Genomic DNA, 13,402 nt, shown 5'->3' with positions numbered 1-13,402 from the left:
AGCCCCTGTGGCCTAAGGTGTTTCCAGGTTTGTTTTATGATGCTGTGATCTTAAACTGTCTGAATGGCAAGGTCTCTGGCACAAGGCATGTCCTTCTCCTTTTTAGTCCAGATCTCCAGATCCCTGGGTGTAGGGCACTCCCTGCTGTGCCAGTGTGCTGGCAACTTGTCTTGCAATGTAGAGTCTGTGAAAAGTCTGGAACCCCTGGAGTCTTAGGGCTTGTCCAGAGTCACACAGCCTGGAACATACCAAAGAACAGCCTAGAATTGGGAGGTCTTGCTGGCTCCGAGGCTGGCTCTCCTCTCTGCTTTGCCACAGGCTTGGGGAAGTCAGACTCGCCAAATTTTGGTTATGGCCAGTTGGATGTGCATTGCCCCCAGTTACCTACTTCTCATATTCCCTAGCTTCCCGGAACTGAACATTGGGATTGAAAAGTCTTTCTGCTAGATGTTTTCAGGGATGGAATCTCAGCCACATCCAGGAACTTTGGATGGATCCTCAGCCAGGCACATTTGTAGAAAATTATTCTAGTGTCTGAAGCATCCATCACCAAGCAAGGCATCTGCACTCACCTGTCGCCGATCTGTGCAGACCCCCAGCCTCCAGGCTTTGGGGCAGTGCAGGGTAACTGCTGCTTGTTTTCCTGGCGTTATCGGAGAAGGCAACATTTCTCAGAAGTGAATTTCCCCCAGACACTCTTATTCCTTAGCACCATCAAATGTGGAAGGGCTTTGAGTCCATATGAAGATGGCTCAAGGACTTGGGCAAGTCCAGCCTGGTGAAGAGGAGGCTCCTGGGCCGCATCCCAGCGGCGTCACGGGGAGGAAAGAGAAGACTGTTCTACTTGTCCTCACGGACCAGAACCCAGAGAAACAGATGGAATTTGCAAAAAAGCATCTGGAGGCTTGATGACAAGAAAAGCCTTTTCCTTGGACTCACGGCCCGCCATTAAGAACCCCTGAATTGCAGCTGTGTATGGTGGAGAGGCTGCTTGGAGGCTCATTGAATTTGGGGATGTTCTAGGCCTGTGACAGGTCTAGAACAGTTATCTTGGGACGGTTCAGAGGATCGCCAAGGCTCCTTCAGTAGTCTCTAATGCCTTTTTAATTAATGAGCTGCTTGTAACAGGACTGCAAGGTAGACATATGACTATATGGAAACTAATTAAGGTCATATTGATATTCTTGGTATTAGCTTATTAATCATTTGCATATTTAAACCGAAATCTTTAATGAGCATCTTTAGCTCATTAAAATCATTCCCGTCACTGCAGTAATGTGCCAGACCTTCTCAGATGTATAAATGGCCAATATCTAAATTCCATCGTTGTCGAAGTAGCTCGTTTGTGTGGCAGCACCGGCCCCTTCATGAGGAAAACCCAGAAAGTATTTTCCCAGCCATGTCTCACATTTCACTTCTTAACCCTTGTCAGTGGACACTGTGGTACCGAGGTCAGCGGGCAGACCCTGTTTTAGCCATTTGCTTCCCACTTCCATTTCTCCAGGCTGTCCAACTGCCACTAACAGGTAGCAAAATGGACTGGTCTGAAATTCTTTCTTTCCTTCTGTTTCCCCCAACCCACCCAGAGGAGGCGCTGAGATTAGAGGGGAGCCCCAAAGAAGGAACTGAGCCCTGGACGGACCACACGCTGGCTAAGTGGCCTCCCAATCACTGCAAAGGGCTGCTAATCCCCTTCGCCTAGAATTGTCTCTGTCAGAAGTCTTGATTTTTAAACAGAATTCATTTTACTATATTTGAGATGTCCCTCAAGTATGGTGTTCATGTGAACTGTTGTATTCCGCGCCCTGGACAGAGTGGTCAAGGCTCAGCTGCCCATCATTGTGGAGAGACGGGCCGATTCCTGGAGAAGGGACTCTTCTAGGTGACTAGATCGCCTGAACGCAAATGTCCATAGAACTCACTTTTAAAATGGAGCTCTGCCTCATATATCACACAGAGGGGGATGCCAGGAGGTTGTTTTTATCTGGTCCTCCTTCCCTGCCGGGTTCAGTGACAAGGTCTGTCCCTGGCCTTTGGGCCGGCCCAGTCTGTGTCTCTGTGACCCCGTCTGTGTCTCTCTTGTTCACACGGGAGCCCTGGAGGTCAGGGAGGTTGGGACGGGCCTTTAGATCAGCGGCCCAGCTGAGCTTTGACCTTTGGGATCAAGGCCTGAAATGGAAACAGGCCTCAGCTTTAGTGACAGGCCTAAAGGCTGCCGGGCTCTGTGGGCTCCTCCGCAGGCCTTTCAGCTCCTTCTCAGGTTTCTTGTGCTTTTCTCCCCCAGGGCACCTTTCACAGCCAGCAGGCATTGGACTATGGCACGAATCTGGTCGGAGGAACAACGCCGGGGAAAGGAGGCAAGACGCACCTGGGCCTGCCTGTCTTCAACACTGTGAAGGAGGTAATGGGCGGCAGCCGGCCCGGCGCCAGCAGGCCAGGGGCGCCTTCCTCAGAGGGGCCTTGGATCTAGGGACTGAAATGGCTGGACCCAATCTCGATTGGCCACGACCAGCCCTGCCCCTCCTAGACACGCTCACCAATGTCCGAGCTTCTAGGAAATGAAAGCTGCCCCCTCCTTCCCCTTCTCCCCTGTCCCCCGCCTCCTCCGGGGAAGTGGCCTCTAAAAGCTGGGAGCTCTAAAGCGCTTTGTGAAGCCTGTAGGTGTTTGGACGTTCTTCCCAGACCTGGGCTTTCCTCTTGCCTCCATTGGGAAGGCCCCCTTCTGGGCCACTGCTGAAGGCACTCTATAGGGCGGCTCAGTGATTTGTGTGGGGTCACACAGGCCTGAAGCATCAGGGCTTCCTGATGGAGACTGGCTCTCTGACCCCATCCTCCCCGGCACGTCCAAGAACAGCTTGCTGTTGTCCTTCTTCCCATGCGTTTCCTTTGGAGGTTTGCATGAAACTGTCCCTTCCTGCCCTGGAGAGAGCAAAGGCGGCTGTCAGGAGCCCCCTGGCTCTCCCTCTCCTTCTGCCGAGGGGGTTGCTGTCACCCCACCAAGCTAGGCATGAGGAAGCGTTCTGAGAGGGTCCGGCCTCACCCCGCATTGGCCAGCTTTGGGGTATTCACAGACAGGACCCTGGGAGGAGATGAGAGGGGCTACGAGGCCACCCCCGGACAGACTTCCTAACACATAATGTGTCTCAGGATTGTCAGAGCCAGGCTCCAGTCTGACCTCAGACACTTCCCAGCTGGGTGACCCTGGGCAAGTCACTTCACCATCCCCCCCTCCCCCCGTGCCCAGCCTGAGCCCCCACACAGCACCAATTCTGAGAGGGAAGGGAAGGGTTAGAAAAAAATGACAGCCATCGTGCTAGGAACAAGAATAACAATCACTGCTTGACGGCTTTGCAGACATGACCTCACTGGATGTTTACAGTGGCCCTGAGAGCTTGGTGCTGTTATATATTCATTTTACAGAAATTCTGTCTTGCTGGATTCCATCTGGATTTGCACTCAGGTCTTCCTGACTCTTAAATCCAGCGTGGCCCGTGTGGGGCGGCGCCCTCGGGTTTAGAGGCTGCCTCAGCTACTGACTGCCTGGCTTGACTGAGCAAATCACTTAGCCTGTGTTTGCCTGTTTTCTCCTCTGTAAAATGGGCACATAGACAGCCCCTTTGTCCCAGGCTGCTGAGAGGAAAACAGGAAGCGGGATGTCAGCGGCTCGGCAGGCTCTGCACGGCTCTGCTGTCCTTTTCAGTTAGTTCTGTTGTCGCTTTAACTTGGATCCAGATTCTGTTGACTTTTCCATCCCTTTCGTTTGTCTCCTCCCCTCTCGAGCAAGCCTCTCCGTGTAACAGACTGAAAAAGGAAAAGGCCGTCTGGGCCGTTGTGCCCAGAAGGGAGCGCCGCGCTTCTCCGTCCTTCTGCTGGCCTCCATGGCCGCACGCACACTGCGGGGCTGGCAGCGCACCCGTCCTGCTCGGGGCATGGTCGTCATGGAGAGGGGCTCTGGTCAGAGGAGGGGGAGGAGGCACCCTCCTGGGCTCACAGAGCCGCCTCTCATCCAGCCTCACAACCCCCGTGACATGGGGCTGCTGGGATTCCGGAGGCTGAGCGTGTCTGGGGCACGCCTGGAGCCTCCCTGCCCAGAGCCTCCTTTAACGCCGGCTCCCACGATTGCTCTTTCAGGCCAAGGAGCAGACGGGAGCCACGGCTTCCGTGATCTACGTCCCTCCTCCGTTTGCCGCCGCTGCAGTGAAGGAGGCCGTGGATGCCGAGATGCCCCTCGTCGTGTGCATCACAGAAGGGATCCCCCAGCAGGACATGGTGCGCGTCAAACACGCCCTGGTGCGGCAGGGGAAGACCAGACTCATCGGCCCCAACTGCCCCGGAGTCATCAACGTAAGGGGGTGCAAACGAGCCGGGGTGCAGGCTTCCGGGTCTCTGTGGCTCCTTGTCCCAGGGGTCAGGGACCCATGAAGGGAGGGGGCCGGAGAGCTGCCCGCGTGGCTGCCTCTCCCGGGCCCAGCCCTCTCCTTTCACCAGAAGCCGCCTTTTTTATTTTTAATTTTTGTGAGGGGAGTGGAAAGCCTCAGAGCGCCAAGCCTTGGGGCAGGAGCAGGAGCAGGAGCAGGAGCAGGGAGGCCGAGCCCAGCCCTTTAGGGTCAAGTTAGCCTGGCTCTCAAAAGTTAAAGCGGGATGTGTCCTCTCTCACAACATGGCAACCGGGAAATGTGTCATATGATAATTTGATAATATAAATATATTTATAAAAACCCTTATCATATTGCCAGCCTTCTTGGGGAGAGAGGAGGGGCGGGGGGGGGGGGGAGGAGGAAGAAAGGAAAGAGACAGATTTTTGAACATAACCAGTATGAGAATGTGTGTCTCTCGGATAAGCCTATTTACTACATACAACCAAAAAAGTGAGGTGAAGTAGTATTTTCTTGAAAAGCAAGCTGTAATAGAGATTTGTGGCTTTATAGATAAGCCTCTTCTCTCCTTTGTACGTGGAAAAGTTAATGCCTGCCCAGTACAGACTAACAAAAAATAGAAATTAATTTTTTTAAAAAGTTAAAGCAAGAAGTGTTCCTGGTTTCAGCACCCCCTGGGGGTCTTGGAACTCATGCCCTATAGATAAGGAGGTAATGTACGGTATCATACAATAACATGCAATGTATTTTGTTATTACTGTATTTAATGTTGGCAGTATCTTATTCTGCTCTTATTTTATCAATTAAACTTTATTACATGCCCTTCTATGTATATGTATAATATGGGTGTGTGTATATATATAACATAGATGTACACAGGAAAAATCATGTTATATTTGGGGTTAGCAGGTATTTGTTTATAGCCATGCTTTTAACCACCTACGACAGATCTTAGAATGCATCCCTTGTGGATACGGGGGCCCCTACTGTATCTGTAATTCTTAGAGAATTTTTAAAAAGTCTTTTCTTAAATGTTTGCTTCTAATTTACTTTCCTGAAGCCCGGGGAATGCAAAATCGGCATCATGCCTGGCCACATTCACAAGAAAGGAAGAATTGGTGAGTATCAGGTGCTCGCTCCTATTGGTTGTTTTTTCAGTTCTTAAAATCATGATACACTTAATACATTTAATTATTAGTTTTATTAATAGTTTTCATTTCATTTCATCTTGGCCGATTTCACTGTCTTTTCTTCATTACAAAGAAAAGTTTGAGGGGAAAAGCATGTCAGCAAAACCATTTGCTGCTATGACTATGATGTGACATCACATATCCCACTAAAAACGAATTTAAAATCCATGCAAACCTGCAAAGTCTTTAAAAAATATCATTTGCCTTCAGTCTCATTATTTTTTTTTGTATTTTTTAAAAATATTTTATTTTTTTAGAAATTTTTTAGAAAAATTTTCCACGGTTACATGATTCTTGTTTTTACTTTCCCCTTCACCTCCCATATCCAATGCACATTTCCACTGGTTTTAACATGTGTGATCTATCAAGACTTATTTACATATTATTGATAGTTGCATTGGTGTGGTCGTTTAGTGTCACATCCCCAACCATGTCCGCATCAACCCATGTGTTCAAGCGGTTGTTTTTCTTCTGTTTCCACTCCTACAGTTCTTCCTCTGAATGTGGGTAGCATTCTTTACCATGAATCCCTCAGAATTGTCCTGGGTCATTGCATTGCTGCCAGTACAGACGTCCATTACATTCAATTTTACCACAGTGTATCAGTCTCTGTGTACAATGTTCTTCTGGCTCTGCTCCTTTCACTCTGCATCAATTCCCGAAGGTCTTTCCAGTTCACATGGAATTCCTCCAGTTCTTTATTCCTATGAGCACAATAGTATTCCATCACCAACAGATACCACAATGTGTTCAGCCATTATCCAATTGAAGGACATCACCTCATTTTCCAGTTTTTTTGCCACTACAAAAAGCGCGACTATAAATATTTTTGTACAAGTCTGTTTATCTATGATCTCTTTGGGGTACAAACCCAGCAATGCTATGGCTGGATTGAAGGGCAGGCAGTCTTTTAGAGCTCTTTGGGCATAGTTCCAAATTGCCATCCAGAATGGTTGGATCAGTTCACAACTCTACCACCAATGCATTAATGTCCCAGTTTTGCCACATCCCCTCCAGCATTCATTACTTTCCCCGTCTCTCATTTTAGCCAATCTGCTAGGTGTGAGGTGATACCTCAGAGTTGTTTTGATTTGCATTTCTCTAATTATTAGAGATCTAGAACACTTTCTCATGTGCTTATTGATAGTTTTGATTTCTTTATCTGAAAATTGCCTGTTCATGTCCTTTGCCCATTTATCAATTGGAGAATGGCTTGATTTTTTATATAATTGATTTAGATCCTTGTATATTTGAGAAATTAGACCTCTGTCAGAATTTTTTGTTATAAAGATTTTTTCCCAGTTTGTTGTTTCCCTTCTGATTTTGGTTGCATTGTTTTTGTTTGTACAAACCCTTTTTAATTTAATGTAATCAAAATTATTTATTTTACATTTTATAAGTTTTTCTAATTCTTGCTTGGTTTTAAAATTTTCCCTTTCCCAGAGATCTGACAGGTATACTATTCTTTGTTCACCTTTTTATAATTTACTTTTTTATATTCAAGTCATTCACCCATTCTGAATTTACCTTCTGTCTCATAATTGATTCTAAATATTGGTTCCAAGGCAACAGAGGGGTAAGGGCTAGACCATTGGGGTGCAGTGACTTGCTCAGAGACACACAGCCAGGAAGTGTCTGAAAGCAGATTTGAACCCAGAACTTCTTGTCTCCAAGCCTGGCTCTGTATCCCTGGAGCCACCTCGCTGCCCCATACCTGCCAAATTCTCAGATTCTATTCAACAAACATTGCTGAGAGGTAGAAGGACTAGATGTGCCCAGTCTCTGTCTTCATGGGACTTATAGTTTATTTGCTAGTAGGGCCCAAGCCGTCACCTTGGTTAAATTTTTTTATGGATGGGTGACAGCCCTGTCCTTGGCTCCTGGGCTTGCCAGCCCTCAGCATACACACCCAGCTGACTTTAGCTCAGAACTTCCAAGCACACGTGATCCGTCAGCCTCCGCCTCCCTCATTCAGAGCAGGATTACAGTTTGGCCACTGTCCCTGATGTCTTTGTTTTTAAGGAAATCCTGTTACAAGAATTAATAAGTAGAAAGTCAACCTTCAGAAGGGACTGTTTAATGTGTGTCTTTATATTCATGGTGGCCAGCATCATATCTTGCATATAAGTGTTTGTTGAATTCACTTAAGTTTTAATCTGGAATCTAAATGGAGTACTTGATTCCTGCAAAACCAGAAAAATGTTTTTAGGGTTTCACCTCACCTCACTTCATTGAATCCAGAGTTGGTTAAGTGGTACTAACCCTTCTAAGCTGGCCTGTGGGAGTGTTGGTGTGGGGGACATCCTCTCCGAGTGGGGGGCTTCATTCCTGGGAGGGGGAGTCCCATCCCAGTCAGGGCCAGGGCATTGTTGTTATGATTCTGATCCATCCTTGGTATTTTATACGACTCAAGCTTTTTCAGTAATAACTTCCCATAAGTTTTTGAGACATGGGCACATTTACTTTTGTTTTTTTTTCTTCTTGGTTGTTCATCTCATTTTCCACTTACTACCCAATGGCAGGGGTTTCTGGATATGACTGAGTTGAGTCAGTGACCTAGAATTATAAAACACAGTATTCCATTTCCCAGTTTTTATTAGGAATATTGTACCTTTTTCCTTTCTAGATGCCCCAATCTTTCTCAAAATGCTGAGTGAGATTTGGCTGACACGTGCTGGGTACAAGCCAAAATTTTGTTTAAATATTAGCCAAATATATGTGGAATTCCCACTGAGATACTGGGGCTCATGAGGTCACTGAGAGAGAAAAGAAGGGGGCTGAGAGCAGAGTTCTGGTCACTCACTTAGAGGGGATCCAGAAAAAAAAAGACTGAGAGGTAGGAGGAGAATGAGGACGGAGGGGTGTCTGGTTAGGAGGGGGCGGTGATAAACTGAAGGAGTGGCCACAGCCACTGCTAACATGATGGTAGAATTCACCTTATTTTCCATTTTTCACACCTTTGATTTTGTTCAGAGATTTGGCCTGAGAGGGTACTTGTTCAGGCTTCCCCAGCCAGCACATGTCAGAGGTGGGATGGAGCTCAGTGTCCAGTCTGAGGCTGACCTCTGTCCCCAGCAGGCCCTAGTAATGGGTTGCACCTGGCAGTAGACCAGGAGGAATGGCTTCTCTGCCCTCCCTGGGATGACCGTGAGGATGCGAGGGGCCTGGGGGGCCTTGGAGCCGTTCAGTGTCTCTGGGGATCTCGAGGAAGCCTCCGGCGGGCCTGAATTGAGGTGGTGCGACAGATAAGGAACTCTGCAGGGACGAGAAGGCGAGGGTGCTGGAGAATTCAGTGCTGTTGGGCCGGCTGATGACAGCGGGCTGTGCCAATTGTCATGCATGGTGGGGGGCTCCCAGCTTTGGGGTGCGGCTCCTGTGGGAATAGGGGAGCACCTGACCAGGATAGCACCATGTGGGGGGGGTGGTGAGGCCTGCATGGATGGAGGCAGGGAAGACCCACCTTGATGAGAGCAGAGTCCTGTCTCAGCCTATGTCCCAGAACTCCCTGGACTGGGCACTTTGAGGGGAGAGGATTCACAAGGCCGGCAGAAGCCTGACCATCTCTTTCAAGTCTTCACTATTATTGTGGTGGAGAATCATAGTTCAGAGGTTACCTAATCCATTCCTGTCCAGGAGGGGAAAAGACTTGTATAAGGCCACTCAAATAGTAAATAGAGATTTGAACTTGGGTCTTCTGACTCCAGATCGGTGTTCTTGCTGTGCACCATGCCCTGTGCAGCGGTCTCTGATCTGCTTTGAATAGCAGCACCAAGATGGCAGCGTGGTCTGAGAAATGAGCTTTCTGGTCGCCCTTGGCCTGCCCTTAGCCTGTGGCCTTGAGGTGCGCTTAGACATGCTTTGGGCCTTTTTCCTGCATAGCCGGAAAGCTCTACCCTGCTCCCTTTTCCCAGGGCCTAAGAGGGAGGGCCTGCCTGGAGAGACAGGAATAGTCGTGGAAGGGCCTCTGACTTGTGGCCTCCCGAAGGCACACGTTCTCAGGAGCCTCCCTGCCCTGCTTGTCCCTGTCCAAGCTGTTGTGGAGACCCCTCACTCTCACCTCTGCAACGTCTCTGGAATACGCCTCCTCCTGTCCTCTGACTGTCTCCCTCCCGGTGTAGACCTTCACCCCCTCCTACCTGCCGGCTGGGGGCTGCCTGCCTTAGGTCTCTTCCCTCTCCGGGCCTCTCCCTTCAGCCAGGAAAGAGATTCAGGCCCTGCAGGCTCTCTTCCCCTTCCCCAGTGTCTCAGGAGGCTGCAGAGGCCCAGTTACCGCCATGATTCCATATCCAGGCCAGCCCCTCTGCCCACCTTTGTCCTCTAGGCTGACGTCTGGCAGCAGGGAGAGTGAGGAGCTTCCTGTGGCTCTGTCTGAACATAATTGTGGTGGAGCAGGATGGGGAGACAGTTTAACCAAGTAATAATGCAGCCATGTCAGATAATGGGACATTGTGGAGGAAAGTAAACAGCCACCCCATTGGAAGGCACTTAACTTCTTTTCATGCCAAGTTTTGGGGTTCTATTACTATAGACTTTTTTCTTAATGATTGTGTTTTGAGTGTTTAAGCTTGAGGGAAAGCAGGAGAATAAACTACTGTACACAGTTACTCTCATTTTCCATTCTTAATTTGCAATTTGCTTAAAGCATTAAACAAACTAATCAGCATCATCAGCCAAAAGTCTCTCAGAAGAACAAAAGCATCATTTTAGCTTTCTGTGACCTTTTATCTTCCAACACTATTTGTAAATGCACGTTTGTGTGTCTGGAGAGGAAATCTTGTCGCTCCATGATGTGTTAGAGTTGGAAGGACCCTGAGATGCCTTCGTGGAAATGCAATTCTGACACTGGCATGGACGTGAATTGGGCATTAGTCCCTCTGCCTGGTCCAGGAATCCCCTTCCTCTGGCTCCTCTAACAGACCATCCCCTCTGTCATCCCTTCTTCATCCTTTCTTTTCTTTTCTGTTTTTTAAAAACCCCAACCTCCATCCTAGAACCATACTGAATATCACGAGGCAGAAGAGTGCTAAGAGCTAGGCAATGGGGGTTCAGGGACTTGTCCAGGGTCACACAGCCAGGAAGTGTCTAAGGCCAGACAGAAGCCCAGGCCTGGTTCTCCGTACACTGTGCTATCTAAGTGCCCCTAAGTGTCCCTCTGTCCCTTATTTCCAATCTCTCCCTCTCTGCTGGAACTTGAGAGGTTAGGGCCAGGAAAGGGGCTTCAGAGCTGCCTTTAGAGCCTCAGGAGCTCCAGGTTACTAGTTGTAAATCTTTGGAAATGAGAAGAGCCAAGGCCAGCATTCTGAGGGGTTGAGAAAAGGGCTTGGGGCCAACATAGGAAACAGGAGAACTTAGAGAGGTAGGTGGAGAGCCTAGAGAATGTGGTAGCTCTAACGTTGAGGGAGTTCAGAGTAGCCAGGAGGAAAGAAGGATTCATTTCGATGAGGGCTTCTGAGGTCAAAGAAGATAAAAAAAAATCAAAGAAAGCTATTGGATTGGGGATTAGGCAGTCATTGGAAGCCTCTTCCACTTTTTTTTTTTTTTACAACAGCCACAGCAAATAGTGTCCATACTTCTCGTTTTCCTTTCTTTCTGTCTTTTCCCCTCTACTTTCCCCAAATCTATAGTTGACTGTTCTCTGAGGGTAATAAATTGGAAATTGTTTCAAAATGGGAAAATGTTGGCATGCGAGGAAGCTCAAGGCAGCAGGATGATGGTGGAGTTTGTCCTGCCTTATTCCTTTTCTGAATGTAAGCTTGGGAGGACTTGAGTTTGATAACACTTCAGATTACTCACATGGTTCTTGAGGACCAGCAGCAATAAGATTTTTCCTTATCTAATTGTTTTTTTGATATGACTCTGAAATCATGAGTACTAAGTGTAGTTCAAGGGAGGTTCTAATTTATACCCAAATCACAAACCCAGCGCCAAGTAACTATCAAGTGATTGATTAATGGCTGCGTCTTGGCTAAGAGTATTAGGAAGGACCACCTCCCAGCCTGATGTGAATTCTGGTTGGCCAGCAATGGAGATCATGCTGCGGTGGCAGAATCTGCTCTGAATTACAGACTGGGAGAGTTGGGAGGGCCTTCAGAGACCATTTTGTCCAATCTCTTCATTTTACTGATGGGCAAACTGAGGCCTAGAGAGCCTTTCACACACCTGAATTCTCAGTTAGTCCAACATTCTTGCCAAAGCCCAGTCTTCAGGATTCTGTTTTCCTTGTCCAAATGTCACAAACTAGACGTCTGAAAAAACAGACCACAAATAAATGGATTTGGGCCTCATCTTCTGCCTAGTACATTTATGTTTATGCTTCAATTTCAACCTTCAGTTTTTAGATCTTTTGAGATTCCCCAGACAGTGAAGGGTTTTCATGTAAGCCTGTGAGCTCGGTGACATTAAGCATCCACTCCTCATTTCCTCTTCAAAATTGTTTTGTAAATTGTGGCATAGAGCAAATTCTCTCCTTTATAACTCATCGTGTGTGGCGAATTGATTTGAGGTTTGAGCTGTCCTTTAGTCTGTATGGGAAATCAAGCACTTGTATATGCCAATGTCTAAAAGAAGTAAGATGTTGTACCTAATGGAGATTGGGCAGTGAGCCTCCCTTCTTAATTTTCTTTTCTTTGATATCTTGGGGTTAGCTGCTTCTTAGCTTTTTATTTTGAAGAGTGAGACAGAAAAGTTATGTGGATGGGGAAGGGTTGCAAAGGAACCATTTAGAAATGTAGCCTGCCTAGTTCATTCAGAGGCATGGTTTCCTTTGTCCTTTGCTGAGCCTGTCTATCTTGCCACAACCCTTAAAATAAAAGTATTTTTCTTGGAATACCCAAACCTTTTGGCTTCATTTCATATCTTTCCAGCTTCAAAAGTAGTGCTGGGTTTTGTTGTAAATCATATTTGTAGTAACAACTTGGGTTGGTGTTTTGTAAAGGCCAGCACATACTCTGGAGATGTGAACTCTCAGCGATGTGACTCTGTTTAAGAGTTGACACTAACATTCTCTTTCTGGATTCTCTTTCCTTCAGGTATTGTGTCTAGATCTGGTACCCTGACCTATGAAGCAGTTCATCAGACAACTCAAGTTGGCCTGGGCCAGTCGTTGTGTATTGGTGAGGGGATATTGAAATTGTGGTATCGATTGATCATGATAGTAATTGATGGCTTTCACATATAATAATCATGTTGTCTTTGCTTAGTTGTTTCAGTCATATCTGCCTCTTTGTGACCCCATTTGGGGTTTTCTTGGCAAAGTGGTTTGCCATTTCCTTTTCCAGTTCATTTGACAGATGAGGAAAGTGAGGCAAACAAGATTAAGGGACTTGACCAGAATCAAATAGCTAGGAAGTGTCAGAGGCCCAGTTTGAACTCGGGAAGATGAATCTTCTTGACTCCAGGCTTGACACTCTATCCATTGTGCCACCTGGCTGCCTGAATTATGTCTGATACTTTATATAGTGCTTTACATAACTTATCTCATTTGAGCTTTTACAGCCTTATGAGGTGACATCATTCTAGTTTTACAGATAAGGAAACTGAGGCTAAGAATTTGCATGACTTGCTTTTGGTTAGGTAAGATTTGAATCTAAGTCATCCTGCCTTCTAAATTCATGTGTGTTTCCATTTAAGAGTCACAGTCACAGGTCTTCCTGTTTCTATAATGGCTCCTAGAAAGTCATTGGTAGATGGCCTTGAGAGGCAGACCTGGGGGTCAGCTCCAGCACTTGCTTGGTCTTTGACATTAAGCCAGCATCCTCTGCCTCTCTGAAACTTGGACCTTTGGATGCTAACACTTGTACCACCTCACTCCTGGGGCTTCTGTGAGCAAATCTCATG

At 47.3% G+C, this 13,402-nt stretch overlaps 1 protein-coding gene across 1 annotated transcript in view; it reads left to right on the top strand.

The window, feature by feature from the left end:
* The window catches only part of SUCLG1 (succinate-CoA ligase GDP/ADP-forming subunit alpha), a 35,112-nt gene that overhangs the window by 15,334 nt on the left and 6,376 nt on the right, over positions 1-13,402 (top strand). Inside the window, exons 3-6 of the mRNA XM_044663040.1 lie at positions 2,285-2,401; positions 4,132-4,344; positions 5,437-5,494; positions 12,595-12,678. Coding sequence (XP_044518975.1) covers positions 2,285-2,401; positions 4,132-4,344; positions 5,437-5,494; positions 12,595-12,678 — 472 coding nt within the window. The remainder of the gene's footprint in view (positions 1-2,284; positions 2,402-4,131; positions 4,345-5,436; positions 5,495-12,594; positions 12,679-13,402) is intronic.

Source organism: Gracilinanus agilis, chromosome 2 (assembly GCF_016433145.1).
Source record: "Gracilinanus agilis isolate LMUSP501 chromosome 2, AgileGrace, whole genome shotgun sequence".
Classification (NCBI taxonomy): Eukaryota; Metazoa; Chordata; class Mammalia; order Didelphimorphia; family Didelphidae; genus Gracilinanus; species Gracilinanus agilis.
This window is presented reverse-complemented; position numbering and strand designations above follow the sequence as displayed.